At 39.5% G+C, this 15871-nt stretch overlaps 1 protein-coding gene across 7 annotated transcripts in view; it reads left to right on the top strand.

Annotated features, from left to right (window-relative positions):
* SLC8A1 (solute carrier family 8 member A1) overlaps positions 1-15871 on the top strand; it is a 445025-nt gene that overhangs the window by 350801 nt on the left and 78353 nt on the right. For 4 of the 7 annotated variants that reach the window (XM_040224697.1, XM_040224694.1, XM_040224696.1 and 1 more), the window contains exons 3-7: positions 2482-2588; positions 5632-5652; positions 6104-6121; positions 6234-6248; positions 10953-11021. In XM_040224697.1, the coding sequence (XP_040080631.1) occupies positions 2482-2588; positions 5632-5652; positions 6104-6121; positions 6234-6248; positions 10953-11021 (230 nt within the window). Of the gene's footprint in view, positions 1-2481; positions 2589-3117; positions 3222-5631; positions 5653-6103; positions 6122-6233; positions 6249-10952; positions 11022-15871 lie in introns of all 7 variants that reach the window. The other 3 variants (XM_040224698.1, XM_040224699.1, XM_040224700.1) reach the window with 3 other exon arrangements.

Genomic DNA, 15871 nt, shown 5'->3' with positions numbered 1-15871 from the left:
AGTGACTAGAGATACTCTATTGATAAATTTTCAGTGTTTATTATATAAATGGGTGGGGTGAGACCCTATGTTTTTCACATTGATCAGCTACTCAGAATGTAGAAAATAAACCTATACAGCAATAGCAGATTAAATTCACCAAGGATCAGAAACACTATGTTACTTGGGTTTTTCTGTTTATTTATGAACAAGTGGTCATGTTGCCCTTTGGGAATGACACTGGGAGCCTCTTCTAAACAAATGCTTGCCCTAATAGAAAGACCACTCCAAGTACCTCCACTATGCTTTATTCTATAATAATGCATGAGATCTGGAATGGGTTGGGAATACAGGATGGAAAAAGACAAGTCAAATGTTTTTATGTAATATAAGCAAGAGCATTGCAAATGCACTCTACCATGAAGTGTCTTGATTAGAGGCCATTAGGTCCAAAAGACAGTAGCAGGACCCTTCTAATGCCCACCAGCGTTTTCACACACACGATCATATGATGCTGAAGGCTTTAGCAGCTACATACAAGTATAGTTTATGATTACAAGGCAGTAAGGTGGAAATTAATACCTAAAATGCATAATTTGGATGACAAATAAGGTAGATGTTTGGCAGTTTTTTGAAGAATAAATTTGATCTCACCAAATTCATTCTAAAATGAAAAACACATGTATCATCAATTCCTTTATCTTCTTGTGCTTTCTCTAATATTTTGTATTTTTTTGGATACTGAGGAATGATCAGATACCCTGGTATAGTCAGAGCAGGCTGGTTATAGATATAAAGTAAATTGGTGAATTTCAGAACATAGTTTTGGAAGTTAGGAATTGTTCACTATATATATATATATATATACACACACACACACACACACACACACACACACACACACATACACATACGTGGCCGGACTTTTGTCAGACTGTTGGTAGTTTTACAAATATCTAACTGCTCTTTAAAAATGATATTGCTTTAGTCATTGACAGGTGCTCACCTAGCCTTACTATTTCAGTCTTTGAAGACAAAGCTGAGATAGAAAGACACTATCATGTGTTCCAATTCCTTAGCAGTGAGCCACTGGAATGTGAGTATTATGGGGAATGTTCTTTAGGTGAGGAGCAGGGAGGAGGTTATGAGGCTCTTTAGATCCAGAAGCAGTCATTTGTTCTCACTTAGCATTAGAGGCTGGGAAATTCAGAGAATTAAAAGCAACTTCTACGTTTATTCTCCTTCATATGAGAAAAGAAGGCTGGTGCTCTTTGGCATGTGTAGGTCTAAATGAAACTTGAGAGCTTTGATCAATAATCAAAAAAAGAAAAAAAGAGAGATCTTTATAGAAAACCTGGAAAATTCCACCAAAACTAAATAATGTGCATGACATTAAAACTGTGTGTCTTTGAAAACTCATCATTTTTAAACCTTTAGTCAGAAATATTCTTGGCCAATGTTACTGAATAAAAGATATTTTCAAGAACAAACACGTGTTTTGGGGCTCTGAGTAAGTTGTAATACATGAAGTGATTAAACCCTTATTAATTAGAAGGTAACACTAGATTTCTCTTCAGAGTCATCAAGGCTTAGGGGAGGCTGAGATTTGCATATTTGCATTTGTCATACCTGCCTGTCAATCACAACCATAAGACAACAAGGCAAAAAGTGCTAAAGGATCGATTACAGGAAGAATTCTTATTGAAATGTCTTGACGTATCCATGGAGTTTGCAAGGAGGATAAAGAGTGTATTTTGTCTAAGTTGAAACTCAACTTTGGGAGGGAAGAAAATAGAATATCACTGCTCACCCCCACTTTAAGAGGCCTTCATCTTTAGAGAGACAAAACACAACTTCCCCTTGTGATCTAGGTGGAAAATCTGACTCACTTGAAAATGAGTTTCACTCTAGGACATTGGGTGGGGTAAGATATTTTATTTTGTGATCCTTTTATATATATATATATATATACACACACATATTATTTTAATAAAATTTTATGATAAAAATGTCATGTTTGGAAGCAAAATGAAAGCCTCACAAAATGATCCTCACAAAAATTATCCTCATGCCTATTATGAACAGAGGTAGCCTCTGTTCATATTTTGATGCGGTTTACTTATTTGTATCACAGGAGTGAATTCCAGAGCATAGCTCAGACATTCCTATGGCTAAGGTATTTACTTATATTTTTCTTTTCTTATTATTGTGATCTGTGTTTTTCTGCTTCCCACAATGACGATAAACCCAGCAGTATGAGAGCTGTGTTTTTACTGAAATAATTCTGTGCCCCTGGACAGGGGCGCTGTGCATTGGGTGATCTCGCTGGTCTCTCAGACCCATCCCACACCCTTTCTGGAAGGACAGTCTCACAGTCCAGAAGTTTCTCAGTTGGCGTTTGTCTGGAAGTGCCACTCGTTAACCTTGCTTTCCTCTTCTCTGTTCCTTCTCTTCTCTTTCCTCTTCCCCTTGTTCGTCAATTTCTATTCTTCTCTGTTTCAGCAAAACAATATCAGTCAAGGTAATTGATGATGAGGAGTATGAGAAAAACAAGACCTTCTTCCTTGAGATTGGAGAGCCCCGCCTGGTGGAGATGAGTGAGAAGAAAGGTGGGGCAGCTGCTCCAGGGCTGAGCCCAACAGCTTCTGCTGGCCTGTGCCACCCCTGGATGCCTGCACTCTTCAGAACGCGACTTATGATGCACACATCCCTCCACCTATGTAACAGGGCATAGATCTCCTTGGGGCCACAGTAGGGCTGGCCTGGAGCCCCATCAACCAGTTTGGGCCACTCTGCACATTGCAGTCTGAGCATCGGCAGTGCAGCCAAGCTTCCATTGCTGGAAATGTTGGTGCTGATGCTGGCTACACCCCCATAAAGCCAACTGTCTGATTTCTTAATTTGGGGTACCTCCTGGCTGCTAAATGGAAGCAGAAGAATTTGTATCAGTGATGGATTGGCAGAGAAGATTAGTGGGGGCCAGCTGAGAGTCCCTGGATGCCCTTTTACATATTCCTGGAGGTCCATGTGTGGCCAGTTCTCCTTCCATAACATCACAGTAACATGCTGCTTGGTGAACACCTAGCATGAGCGTGTGACTCCAACCATTTGTTTTGCCTTTGTCTTGTGTTCCCACAGGAAGATCATTACCATTAGAATATTTGACCGTGAGGAATATGAGAAAGAGTGCAGTTTCTCCCTTGTGCTTGAGGAACCAAAATGGATAAGAAGAGGAATGAAAGGTGTGAGAGTATACAAAGACATACCAGCGAGAAATTGTACTCTTCTCTCCGTGTCCCCTACTCTCACACTTAACTCTCTCCTCTTCCTCGCTTCCAAGTACTATACTTCCTCTCCTTTGAAGCTTTAGCAATTTCATTTCCCTTCCCTATTTCACAATGCACCAAGAAATGCCCCTTTTCTTCAGGAAATGCCAATTCACCTTAATTGATACCAGATTTCAGAAATAATGGAAGACAGTTCTGTAATTCAAAAAGGATGACATAAAAGAATAATTTCTGGGTTTAGTTTTTCACTACCCAGGAATCATTCAAAAATTTGGTTCCAGCTATTAAGCATCCCCTAATATGTTAGCGATGGACACTGCTGTATACATATTAGTCATGGTAGTTGCATCTCATGGTAAATAATAGGAAATTTCAGAATTCAATAATTAGTCTTAGAGAAGCCAGTTTAAAAAAAAAAGAACAAAGATCTTTAAAGAGTAGTATTCATTTTTGCATAGTATTATTCATATCATCAGATATGAAATTTGAAAGGTATAAAACCTATAGGCATATGAATTTTCTTTAGTAGAAAGGACATGATGATAGTTGATTAAGAACTTAACCCTTAATTAAGGCTGATTCTGCCTTATGCTTCAAACTCTTTCATTTCTTATTGAACTGACATATTTCTAACAGAAATTTTTTCTAAAAATAAAAAACAGCATGAAATTAATTTTTTTTAAATTTTGTTTAAAAACAAAATTTTAGAGCTGAATTTTATATCAGCTTTAAAAATAGTTTTTTTTTAATTTTGAATTATTCTAAAGGCTTCCCATAATTACCCTCTAATAGTGGCCATTTTAAAAGGAATGGTATCTATAAAATGAACATAGTACATATTTATTGCATTGAAACAATTGATGAGAACAGTTTAAATGATTAAATGACCACTTCGCAAGAAATATATATTTTTACATGTAAAGGAAAAATCAAATACAAAAGACTAATTCCTATATAGACCCAACATTTGGGGGAATTTAACTAATCTTGCTTTTATTAGAACACACTGGCCTCTGAGTCCATCAGAAAAACAAAGTTGTCCTGACTTAATCAGGACAAGTTCAAAAAGGTAACAGGAGCCTTTGGAATGATGGAGGAGGAGCACTGGGGACCCGTTTTAATGCAGGTTATTTAATATGCTCCATAGACAGCAGGTGAAAGAAAAAGACACTTTAGAAAATTGTGCTGATTTCTTACAAAGATGGGATCAAAAATGCCTCATTAACATACAGGAAAAAGCACTTACTTCTAATTGTATTCCTCCAAAGGATTGCCTTTTATCTCAAGGAAGAGCATCTTGGATACACAGCTCTTTCGATTGTCATTTTAGTAAAATATGCCTTCATATAAAAGCAAATTAAAATTCCTTGATAGTACTATCTGCTTTCGACACCCACCAAGTAGATCTGTGTCATCATAAATAAAATGACTGACTTGTTTTTGAAAGTATCCTCTAATGCCACTACCATTAGAAAAGTGGTCCTGAAGAAGTAATTGTAACATTCTCATCTGGAAGTAATTTATTTGATACATTTAGGCAATAGATTTCACCAAAATAACGTGCTGCAGTTACAGTCTGACTTTAAAGCACATAGCCTGAAAGACAAAGTATGTATGTCCTCTCCCCCCACCACAAGCCTTCCCTCGCTGACTTGTCAGTTTCCGTGAAATTGTGTGTCCACAAGAAGCGATGTGGCTATCCAGTTAGAATGTGCAGAAGGCATAGAGAAGGACACACAAATAAGCACTAATTCCTGGGACTCAAGTTTTGAGGATTTAAAAAAACCTAAGCATTCCTTGATGACCAAAATATCATGCATATAGAGCCTCCAGTGAGAGAACTTCACCTTGGGTCAAAATCTCCTTATCAGGAGGGATGGCCAAAATGAAATGTCCTAAGATGTTTTCTCCATTTTCATTGAAAGGTACCTGAAAGGTACAATCCCTGAGATCCTGGATGATTTCAGACTTTTGTCTATTGAACTCACTAACTCCCAGGCAATATTTCATGAGGAAGACTCACTCAAAGATTTAAGATTAACTTCATAAAATATTTGTGCTATATTCGGCAAACTAGATATATACACTGTGTGTAAGCATAGAGTGGACATGTTTTCTTAAATGTCAAGAAATGATATATAAAGTGAATTGTTTATCTATACAATCACTCACACCCATTTGCAGAAATTAGGGATTGTTTTGGAAATACTCCCAATGCCGCATTTACTTGGCTTGCACCATTGAGTAGCAGCTCCCGACCACTATAATCAGATCTGCCTGGATTTCTTTCTGCTGATATTCCTCTTACTTTCATTATTCATCTGCTCTCTTATTCTGTGTTTGTCTTTGTCTGTTTCCTTCACAGCCCTGTTATTGAATGAGCTTGGTAAGCATTTCATTTCTTGCATTTCCTTTCCATTTTTCTAGGTTATTTTCCTTTTCTATCAGGTACCATAGTAGCTTTCTGACTTATCTTTTATTTCTATTGATTTATTAACAAGATTGTTGTTTAGAGCAATTGGCCTCATAATTTTGTGGAAGTCAGATAGTTTGCATTCCACTTTGAGTTTAGTATTACCTTTTTAAAAAAAAAAATCAGTGATTTTTTTTAGGCATGCACAAGAATTAAATTTGTGCACTGAACATCATAACTGTAAAAGAATGATTAATGGTTAAGTCATGAATTGATGTTTCCAGACCTTTCTTAATTATCAATACAATTTGGCAAGTTTTTGTACCTTGGATGGGTTGTCAGGTGGTATGATGTCACTGGTATTTGTTATTTAGAGCGTAAATGAAATAAATGGTAACATTTATTTATTTTCTTTCTTTTTTAGGTGGCTTCACAATAACAGGTATGAATTTTTTAAGTCTAATGAACCAAATTTTATTTTTTCTATCTGTTCTCACCATGTGTTATTTACATTTAAAAAAATTATTTCCCATTTTTATTTTCTTTTAATGAAGGGAAATACCTGTATGGTAAGACAATTTTTTTAAATGTTCTTCATTTTATCCCAGTTACCCTTAAATATCAAATAAGAACCGTGTCTTACTTACCCTGAATTAACCTTTAGCTGTGGTACACCGTGTGCTGTTGCTGATTTTACACATTTAATGTTTTACACATTAACAATGGGTTTGTTGTGTGTCTTTATGAGCAAATTGGTATGGAGAACCTGTAATTGGTCGTGTTTTGACACTGATCCATTTACAGATATACACATAGTGTTGATAATGTGAGGGAACTCTGCTAGATGCTCCAGAGAGTACCAGAATAAATACAATGACTGCTAGTCTCAAGGAAGCAGAGGAGTTGACATCCAAGCCAACTCCCTGGCCCAAGCTCAGGATTCTAATCATAGATAATGTCCTATTGGGAGAAGACAAAGCAGGCCTTCGCTCTGCCCACCACACCCTTCTGAGAAGTTTTAGCATTCTTAACGTGGTAACGAGTAATATGTCTGCCACTTGAAGTGGACGACAAAGTGTTCTGTAAAAACTCAATACTCTAGTTAAAAAATTTTAAACTCTTAAATTCAGAATGGTACCCAGCCACTGTTAAGTGCATTTTTAAGCACAACTTTAAAGCTATTTCCTTATTTATAGAAGGGAGATATTTCCTTACAGCATCCTCTCTTTTGACCTTAAATATTTTTGCACACTTTCAAAATCATCCATGTAGATTTAGAGAGGGAAGTAAATATCCTTCTAGTTTGTCTGAAGCTGCAGGTTGAAGATGTCTCTAAAGGCTGTCTCAATGGTTGTGGCATTTTCCAATACAATTATGTAGATATCAATAGTCTAATTATTTTTTTCTGAAACAAGATAGTTAAACAAATATATTTAGAAAAGAAACATTTTCAAAAATTTTATTTGAAAATGTTATGCTGGGGGTTGGGGTTAACTTAAACCACCATCAGTGTAAACTCATGATTAAGAAGTTTCAACATGATTCTGTCAAAGTGGAACTTTCTGAATGCATCCAATTTCACATGGACTATTGCTCTCCACTGCTTTCTCTCCAGACACAGAGTTTAATGACAAAATAATTCACAGGCTCTTGGAGACATAGAATTTGAAAAGGATAGAAATGTTCAACAGGGCAAGTGCTCATAGAGAATTTCTTAAACCTGATTCACCTGACTTTATCCTAGGTCAAGTCTTCCCAGTTCTGCACTGCCAATGATGCTAGTTTTGAATCTGAAGACAGGAATGTACATTTACTTTTAAAACTTTAATCTTTTCTTTTTTCATCTTATCATTTACTGAAGTCTTTTTGGAAATATTCTGATTCAATCACCCAATAAGTAATTGATCCTGTGTGCATCGAGGAAGGTAGGAATAGTAGTATCTACTGCTTGGCCCTGAGACCTTAACAAAGTCTTTAGGGTAGATAGAATCTCTTGTTAAAATGTATCGATGTGTTTGGATATCTTCCTGTTTTATCATTGACTTTGTCAAGATTTTGCTTTTAGGGGCTTCCTTGTGTATCACTTGAAGCATCTTTCTTTTTAGTAAGTAATTAATGGTATCTAATTTTCTTTTCGCAGAAATTGTTCATATCAAGTTCTAGAATACCTGACTAATAATATCTAACATTTTCTGTCTTGGATACATTATGCATCCAAGAGGACAGAATCATGTCTTTCAAAGGTTTTCTACTATTTCATATACTTCATTAAGCTATTTCTTATGGTTCAGATTTTAATCTCCAATAGCAGTTTTTCTGGTGTTACCATCTCTTCCCAAAACTTGCAATGATGCAGTTAAAGTGAGAGAATTTGCAGAACCCTCTGAGGATCTCTACATTGGTTTATTCCTCTCACTTTACATGACCCTTCTTCTCTTGAACCAAGAATATCTGGGATCCTCTCTCTATAGACACCTCTGGGGAAAGTTCTAAAATGTAGGTCTCAGTTCAGTTCAGTTGCTCAGTCATGTCCAACTCTTTGTGACCCCATGAATCGCAGCACGCCAGGCCTCCCTGTCCATCACCAACTCCTGGAGTTCACTCAGACTCATGTCCATTAAGTCAATGATGCCATCCAGCCATCTCATCCTCTGTCGTCCCCTTCTCCTCCTGCTCCCAATCCCTCCCAGCATCAGAGTCTTTTCCAATGAATCAGCTCTTCGCATGAGGTGGCCAAAGTACTGGAGTTTCAGCTTCAGTATCATTTCTTCCAAAGAAATCCCAGGACTGATCTCCTTCAGAATGGACTGGTTGGATCTCCTTGCAGTCCAAGGGACTCTCAAGAGTCTTCTCCAATACCACAGTTCAAAAGCATCAATTCTTTGGTGCTCAGCCTTCTTCACAGTCCAACTCTCACATCCATACATGACCACAGGAAAAACCATAGCCTTGACTAGACGGACCTTTATTGGCAAAGTAATGTCTCTGCTTTTGAATATACTATCTAGGTTGGTCATAACTTTTCTTCCAAGGAGTAAGCAAGCGTCTTTTAATTTCATGGCTGTAGTCACCATCTGCAGTGATTTTGGAGCCCCCCAAAATAAAGTCTGACACTGTTTCCACTGTTTCCCCATCTATTTCCCATGAAGTGATGGGACCGGATACCATGATCTTCGTTTTCTGAATGTGGAGCTTTAAGCCAACATTTTCACTCTCCTCTTTCACTTTCATCAAAAGGCTTTTTAGTTCCTCTTCAGTTTCTGCCATAAGGGTGGTGTCATCTGCATATCTGAGGTTATTAATATTTCTCCTGGCAATCTTGATTCCAGCTTGTGCTTCTTCCAGCCCAGCGTTTCTAATGACGCACTCTGCATATAAGTTAAATAAGCAGAGTGACAATATACAGCCTTGACATACTCCTTTTCCTATTTGGAACCAGTCTGTTGTTCCATGTCCAAATGTAGGTCTACACAGTGAAAAGCAGCTGTAAGCCCTGAAGAGCTTTCCTTTGAAGTCAGTTTGAAGCTTTGAAATCAAGGCTTTGAGACACAGGAGCAGTAGAGAAGAATTAATCTAGCTCTTGGACTTTGCCTGCAGATTTACATGGTCTTTGCAGCTGAGTTTGAAAATCTAATTTAAATCAGGATATATGGAAATTGAAAAAGTCATTTAGTCCACAATGCAGTGTCTCTATTTCAGAAATGTCATTAGTAGTGGACATTCAATGCTGGGGATGCTTTTGGAATTTGTAAATCTTCCCCTGTTGCTGCTTATCTTTGCCTCATTGGAAGGCCCTTGTTGTTGTCTATGATGTAATACCCCCCTTGACCCTCCAGGCCCATAACATTATAACCCTTATTACGTTATAGCTCATTAGAATCTGGAAAGCATCTCTTATTCATTATATCATTTGATCTTCAACCTTACAGGATAAGACTTTTTCTCACTTACAGGAGAAGAAATGAAGTTTCAAAGAGATTAATCAATCTGTTCCAACCACTCATCCAGGGCTCAGAGCTTGGCCTTTACGTCCAAGGCCATGTGATGACTGTTTCCAGCACTTTTAATTCCTTCCTCCCAACTCATGTGTTCCTACTTGCATCTTAATCCCATTTCAATCCAGAACCTCCACAGTGTCTCTTAAATACACTAGTATGAATTCCAAACAAATACAAAAATAGGAAGACCCCAAAACAGGGAAATTAGAGTGCATTAATTTGGATATTTTTAATAAAATTAAGTATTCTGGCTCAGTTTGCAAAGAGAGAGGCATGTTTGATTCCCAAAAAAGGCAGCTAAATTTTGCTAATTAATTAAAAGTGCATAATAGTCAATATATCTCTTTAAAAGTTACTCTTCCAATCATATTATGCTTATCATATGATAGTTTTCATAAGGCACATGGCTTTCTAAGGAAGCCAAACTATGAAAATTCCAACAGTTAAACACACTTTAGACCCTCCGGTACTTGGGTTAGAAGAACAAATCCCCTTCAAGTTTGACTTCTCTTAACAGTTGAGAAAACTGAATCTGAAAGAAACACCTTGTCCAAGTATACACAGCAAGCATATGGCAGAGTTTGCACAGAGTGTGAATCTTATGATTCCCAGGTCAGTTATGGGAACTCTTGGTAGAAACCAACAGCAGGTGCATCTGTCAGTCAGATGAACCAGGGGTTTCATGAAAACCCTCAACTAGGTAATCCAGCCAGTCTTGGTGACAATGGGGCACCCTTGCAAACCTGCCGGTGTATACAGCCTTTTCCACTCCAGACTGCCCAAGAAATAAATAAGCATATTTTTTTATATTATGTTACTTGATCCTCAAACAAACCTGTGATATGGACAGAGCAGGTACTACTATCTCCATGTTACATATGGGAAAGCTGGGGAAATGGCCTGCTCAAGGCCATGTTGTTGGCACCAGTAGGCTCTAAAAGGAGCACCAGGTGCTTTCTGTAGTTTGGTGATGCCTCTGGAAGCAGGCACGTGAAGGACATGGTTAGTATGCTCGGACGCCTGCAGGAATGTGGCTGCATTCCTGTCTGTGGCCTGTGTGCTTCATAGAAACAATCTGGCTTGGCTTCTAGAACCCTTGCCCCACTGACCTGCTCTCTTCTGTGACCTACAGAACAGTGACCTCTGACCACTCAGTCCCCAGACTAACACTGTGTGTGCTCTATGCCTTTGGGTGTGATGCTTACTAATTCCACAGAGCTCTGCTGGCAAACCAGTACCATCCATTCTGCTGACTTTTGCCTGTCCTTTTGCTAGGCCAGCCTGTCTTCAGGAAAGTTCATGCTAGAGAACATCCACTCCCCTCTACTATAATCACCATCTCAGGTACTCGTTTCCTCACGCGCCTTGAAAACCACAGTTAACCGCCTTCAAGTGTTCTTTGGGTCTTCAGATATTGAATTCAGTTCAGTTCAGTCACTCAGTCATGTCCGACTCTTTGCAACACCATGAATCGCAGCACACCAGGCCTCCCTGTCCATCACCAACTCCCGGAGTTTACCCACACTCATGTCCATCGAGTTGGTGATGCCATCCAGCCATCTCATCCTCTGTCTCCTGCCCCCAATCCCTCCCAGCATCAGGGTCTTTTCCAATGAGTCAACTCTTTGCATGAGGTGGCCAAAGTATTGGAGTTTTAGCTTCAGCATCAGTCCAAGTGACACAATAAATTCAGCCCCTGTTCCCACTGAAACATTGCTATACATGGCTTCTCTGCAGTAGGAGGGGTGTCCTGGGTCAGCCACAAGACACCACCACAACAGCCCAGGGTAGGAAGAATGGTGGAAGGGGCAGCATGGACCTATAAAGGGGACTTTGTGCAGAGGCCTCCCAAGTTTTAGTATATTCCAGATTTCTTGCAAATCTCGCTTCTCAGGCATGGGTCTTCTATTCCAAGTATTACGAAGTATGTTTAAAAGCAAGCTAACTTTCTTCTCAGAGTCTGCCTTTCCTGCCTCCAGGCAACATGATGTTAGCCAAACACAAACAGATGACGGTGCATCTGTGGGGTTTCTCCAGAGAGGAACGTTGACAGGGTGACTAAAGGACGACAGAACGGTCCCATATCGACAGTAGGATTAGAGCCCAGTTTGAGCTCCTTCTCGCTTGTCACTGAGTCTCTGGATGAGGACACCGATACCCACTCTCCAGTTGTCACCATCACCCATCACTGGCCGTAGCGACAGAAGCACGCCTCAGTAGGACTTCCCTTGTTTCTCGCATCCCACACACCCACTTAATCATCATGCAGCCCTGACGGCAGAGTTATTCCAGAATATTCCTCATGGAAATAAATTATGGGCCTCTTTAGGTTCTAATCAGTGAGGCCAGCAAGTTGCTGCAAACTGCCAGGGAATATCTGCTCTCAGATTTCTCCCCTACAGATGATTTTATCCCAGGATTATTTTCTGTCTTGTCAATACTGATTTGAACCATGGCTCTTCATTATGCATTTGATCTTTAAGTTGCATTGTTTTTTAAGATCATGATGTTACATAATTTATTATCAACTTCTCAGTAAAATAAGTGAGTTTAAAAATAGGTACAGGTATATGTACATATGGGGCTTCCCAGCTGGCGCTAGTGGTAAAAATCTGCCTACTAATGCAGGAGACAACACATGTGGGTTCGATCCCTGGGTTGGGAAGATCCCCTGGAGGAGGGCATGGCAACTGACTCCAGTATTCTTGCCTGGAGAATCCCCATGGATAGAGGGGCCTGGTGGGCTGTAGTCCATAGAGTCGCACAGAGTCGGACACAACTGAAGTGACTTAGACACAAGCTTACAAGCTTATGTACATATACAGATAGAGAGAGAGGGAGAATTAAACAGAGAATTTCTTCTATCTGAGAAGCCAAACAAAAAGCACAGCATGTGCATAAAGAAGAAAATGAAACTGACTTGACCATATTAAAATGAACTGCATTTCATTCAACACTCAAAGTGACAAGAAACATAATAGTTGATCAAAAAATGTGCGGTTAAACTATTTCCCTATTCAATAAAAGCTACCTAAAGAGAAGACACTTAAAAAATTGCTTAGCTCTCCTCTTTGCCAGTTTCAAAAATCTGGATAATGAATGCTAACGTATCTGTATCACTAGAGTAGTAGGGCTAACTCAGTCATGTCTGACTCTTTGCCACCCCATGGACTGTAGCTGGCCATGCTCCTCTGTCCATGGGATTTTCCAGGCAAGAATACTAGAGTGGGTTGCCACTCTCTTCTCCAGGGGATCTTCCCAATCCAGGAATTGAACCAAGGTCTCCTGCATTGCAGGTGGATTCTTTCCTAGCTGAGCTACCAGGGAAGCCCATCTGTATCATTATAGAGCAATAAAAGGATTTATCCAGCTACTATCTATTACATATAAATATCTCCTAAGTGTTCATGACATTTATTAAGTGAAAATAGCCTTGACCCTACTATGACACTAAGCCTTTGTGCTTTGACTTCTCTCAGCCTGGAATACCACTCCCTCCTCTATTATAATACCTCCCAGCCAGCCTTCCCACCACCTTCACCTGGTGAGCTTCTATACATGCTTCAAGGCAAATTTCAAAGTATCTCCTCTCTCTTGAAGCTTTCCCTCATTCCCTGGGGCAGAAGGAAGCTGCTCCCTCACCCTGAATCTGCAGTTCTTAGCTTGTTGTAGTAGAAGTTGCCCCATCTATATGCCTCACTTCGCACTGGACCATGAGTTCCTAGAAAAGGGAATGGGGTTGGAGGGCCTCAGTGTGCTGACGTATGGTAAGAGTGTGATGACGTGTGTGAAATGATTGAATAGTCTTGCTATGCACAGAGCAAATAGAGACTTTTCTAATGGTGAATTGGACAGTCACATGACGAATACTTAGTAGGCACCTAGAACTTTTTCCTACTACATCATAATAGGCTATGGGGGATGTGAGGGCAGTTCAGAGAGCAATGAGACATATTGTTCTGTCAAGTTTTTATGCAGGATGAAGGTGAAGTCGCTCAGTCGTGTCCAACTCTTTGCAACCCTGTGGACTGTAACCTACTAGGCTTCTCTGTCCATGGGATTCTCCAGGCAAGAATACTGGAGTGGATTGCCATTTTTGTATGTAAATGTGGTTTTTTGAGAGGGAAATGGAAACCCACCCCAAGTATTCTTGCCTGGAAAATCCCATGGACAGAGGATCCTGGCAGGCTACAGTCCATGTGGTCACAAAAGAGTCAAAGACTACTTACTGACTAAACAGCAACAACAAAAGGTAGTTTAAATACAAAAAGTAGTATATTAGAAGTGTCCATGTTTAATATATACACACAACAAATACTAAGAACTAACTTATAGTGGTCATTCCTAGGCAAGTCAGTTGAAGGATATTTCATGCAATAAGAGGTAAAGTTTTGAAAAATAAGTAGGATTCAGCTAGGTGAAAATGGGGAAGATTTTCTAGATGGGTAGACAGTAGGATAAAGTGTGGCATTAAATTCAAGTCAAGTCTCGAAACAGAGTGTAGAAGGAAGCGATAGGAATAAGGTGCCCTGCTCTTCTTTAGTTTGAAATCCGTTCGGATCTTCCTAAATTTTGCTCATTCTCATACCTCTCTTGCATTATTTCGTTCGGCTTCATACCAACTGTACAGTTATGTGCTCCATCCAATGTTTTGCCTCATGTTTTTACTTCACTAAATTCGTTAAAAAAAAAAAACAAGTAACTAACACTAATGGAAAGCTAGTATTTGTCATAAATACAAAATAAGGTTAAAAATTTTAGGATGAAAATAGTTATTAACTTCTAGCTCTATGCAGTCCAGTGCTCTATGCCTGAGGAATGTTTTCTCTTTCCTAAAGGATAGAAACCCTAATGTCAGGAACTAGTTACAGATGTAACAGCCCCCAAATAAGCATGTCTTCATCATCAGAAGGACTCAAGGATGATTAAAAAGGGAATAACCTTTTTGCTCACTACATGATTTGATTTCATTTACTACCTTGTCCATATAGTTAATGTCATGTTCCAAATCATTTCATTTTGTGAAATGCAGTTTAAAGTAATGTCACTGTAATGTATAACCTTTCTTTTGTAATTCCTCTATATTTTTCTACCTAAATCAACTTGAATCCCATTAAAAACAACTTCCCATTTGTAAATAAACTATGAAAAGTGAACATAGTGAATATTCTTCCCCTAATGTCTTGTAATTCAAATTAAAATCCAAGTGGCACTTTCGCTTTCATATAAAATGCTAGCAGTCCCTCTAGCCCATCTGCTCCGTAACAACTGGCCTAGGAACTAGTTTTCTGAGTCATTTGCTGGCGCATCAGATGGACCCACCATGGTAGGATCCGTCAGCAGAGGGGAGCCATGTGTCTTTGGAGAGGAAGGGAGTTGTGAACTCCTGCAATAGCTGATGCCTAAATGCAAAAGGCAGGGAGTCTGGGCCACAAGTCCTTCCCACCCTGATCGCTCCCCAGCCCATAGATTCCCATTGCAGGCAGTTTGCCTAGAAGGTTCTAGCAATGAGGGCATCAGGGCTGCAGTCTTTCTGTACCACCAATACGAGATCCTTGTCAATGAGGTCCGTTCAGCTCAACTGTGAGGGGAAGTGGCCTGTCTTGTTCCACATCCTGAGCCTGAAGGACAGGGAGCTGCGTGATTATAGGAAGAGTGTTTGTCCTTCACATGTGCGTGGCCTTTTCAGCCTGGGATTTATCCTAATGACCTTCACACAGAGAGGAACCAACTGTGAGCTTCCCCTCATTAATGGACTCTCAAGTCCATTAACATTTTCTTAGTACCCACGAGTTTCTCCTGGAGTGTAAATTACTTGGTAGTTCTGGAAATAATCATGCCCCCATGGTGAGTAGTAGTAACTCCCTGAAGGCCTCACACTCCCTCTTCCTTGTTTCCTTTAAGATTAACGTGATCAAGGTCCTCCCAACCCATCAGCTTTGCACCAGAGAGAAACAGCCCTGGAGTACAGGCATCTTACTAAAATGTGGAATGCATGGATGCTTAGCTTCTTAACTTGCAGTAGCAAATAAGAGGCTAAGATAAGAATTTCCCATCTATCATCTCTTTGCCCCTGGGGCATTTTCTGTTGCCTCTTGCAAGTAGAGAGGAGGAGACCAGATTCTTTCACCTGGCAGCTTTAATTGTGTTTCCTCTTCCTCATGTGCTAAAAGGATGTGTACAAACGGCCAGGT

This window comes from Oryx dammah, unplaced genomic scaffold, assembly GCF_014754425.2.
Source record: "Oryx dammah isolate SB20612 unplaced genomic scaffold, SCBI_Odam_1.1 HiC_scaffold_25, whole genome shotgun sequence".
NCBI classification, from domain to species: domain Eukaryota; kingdom Metazoa; phylum Chordata; class Mammalia; order Artiodactyla; family Bovidae; genus Oryx; species Oryx dammah.
Note: the sequence above shows the minus strand (reverse complement) of the source record. Positions and strands in the feature narration are given on the sequence as shown.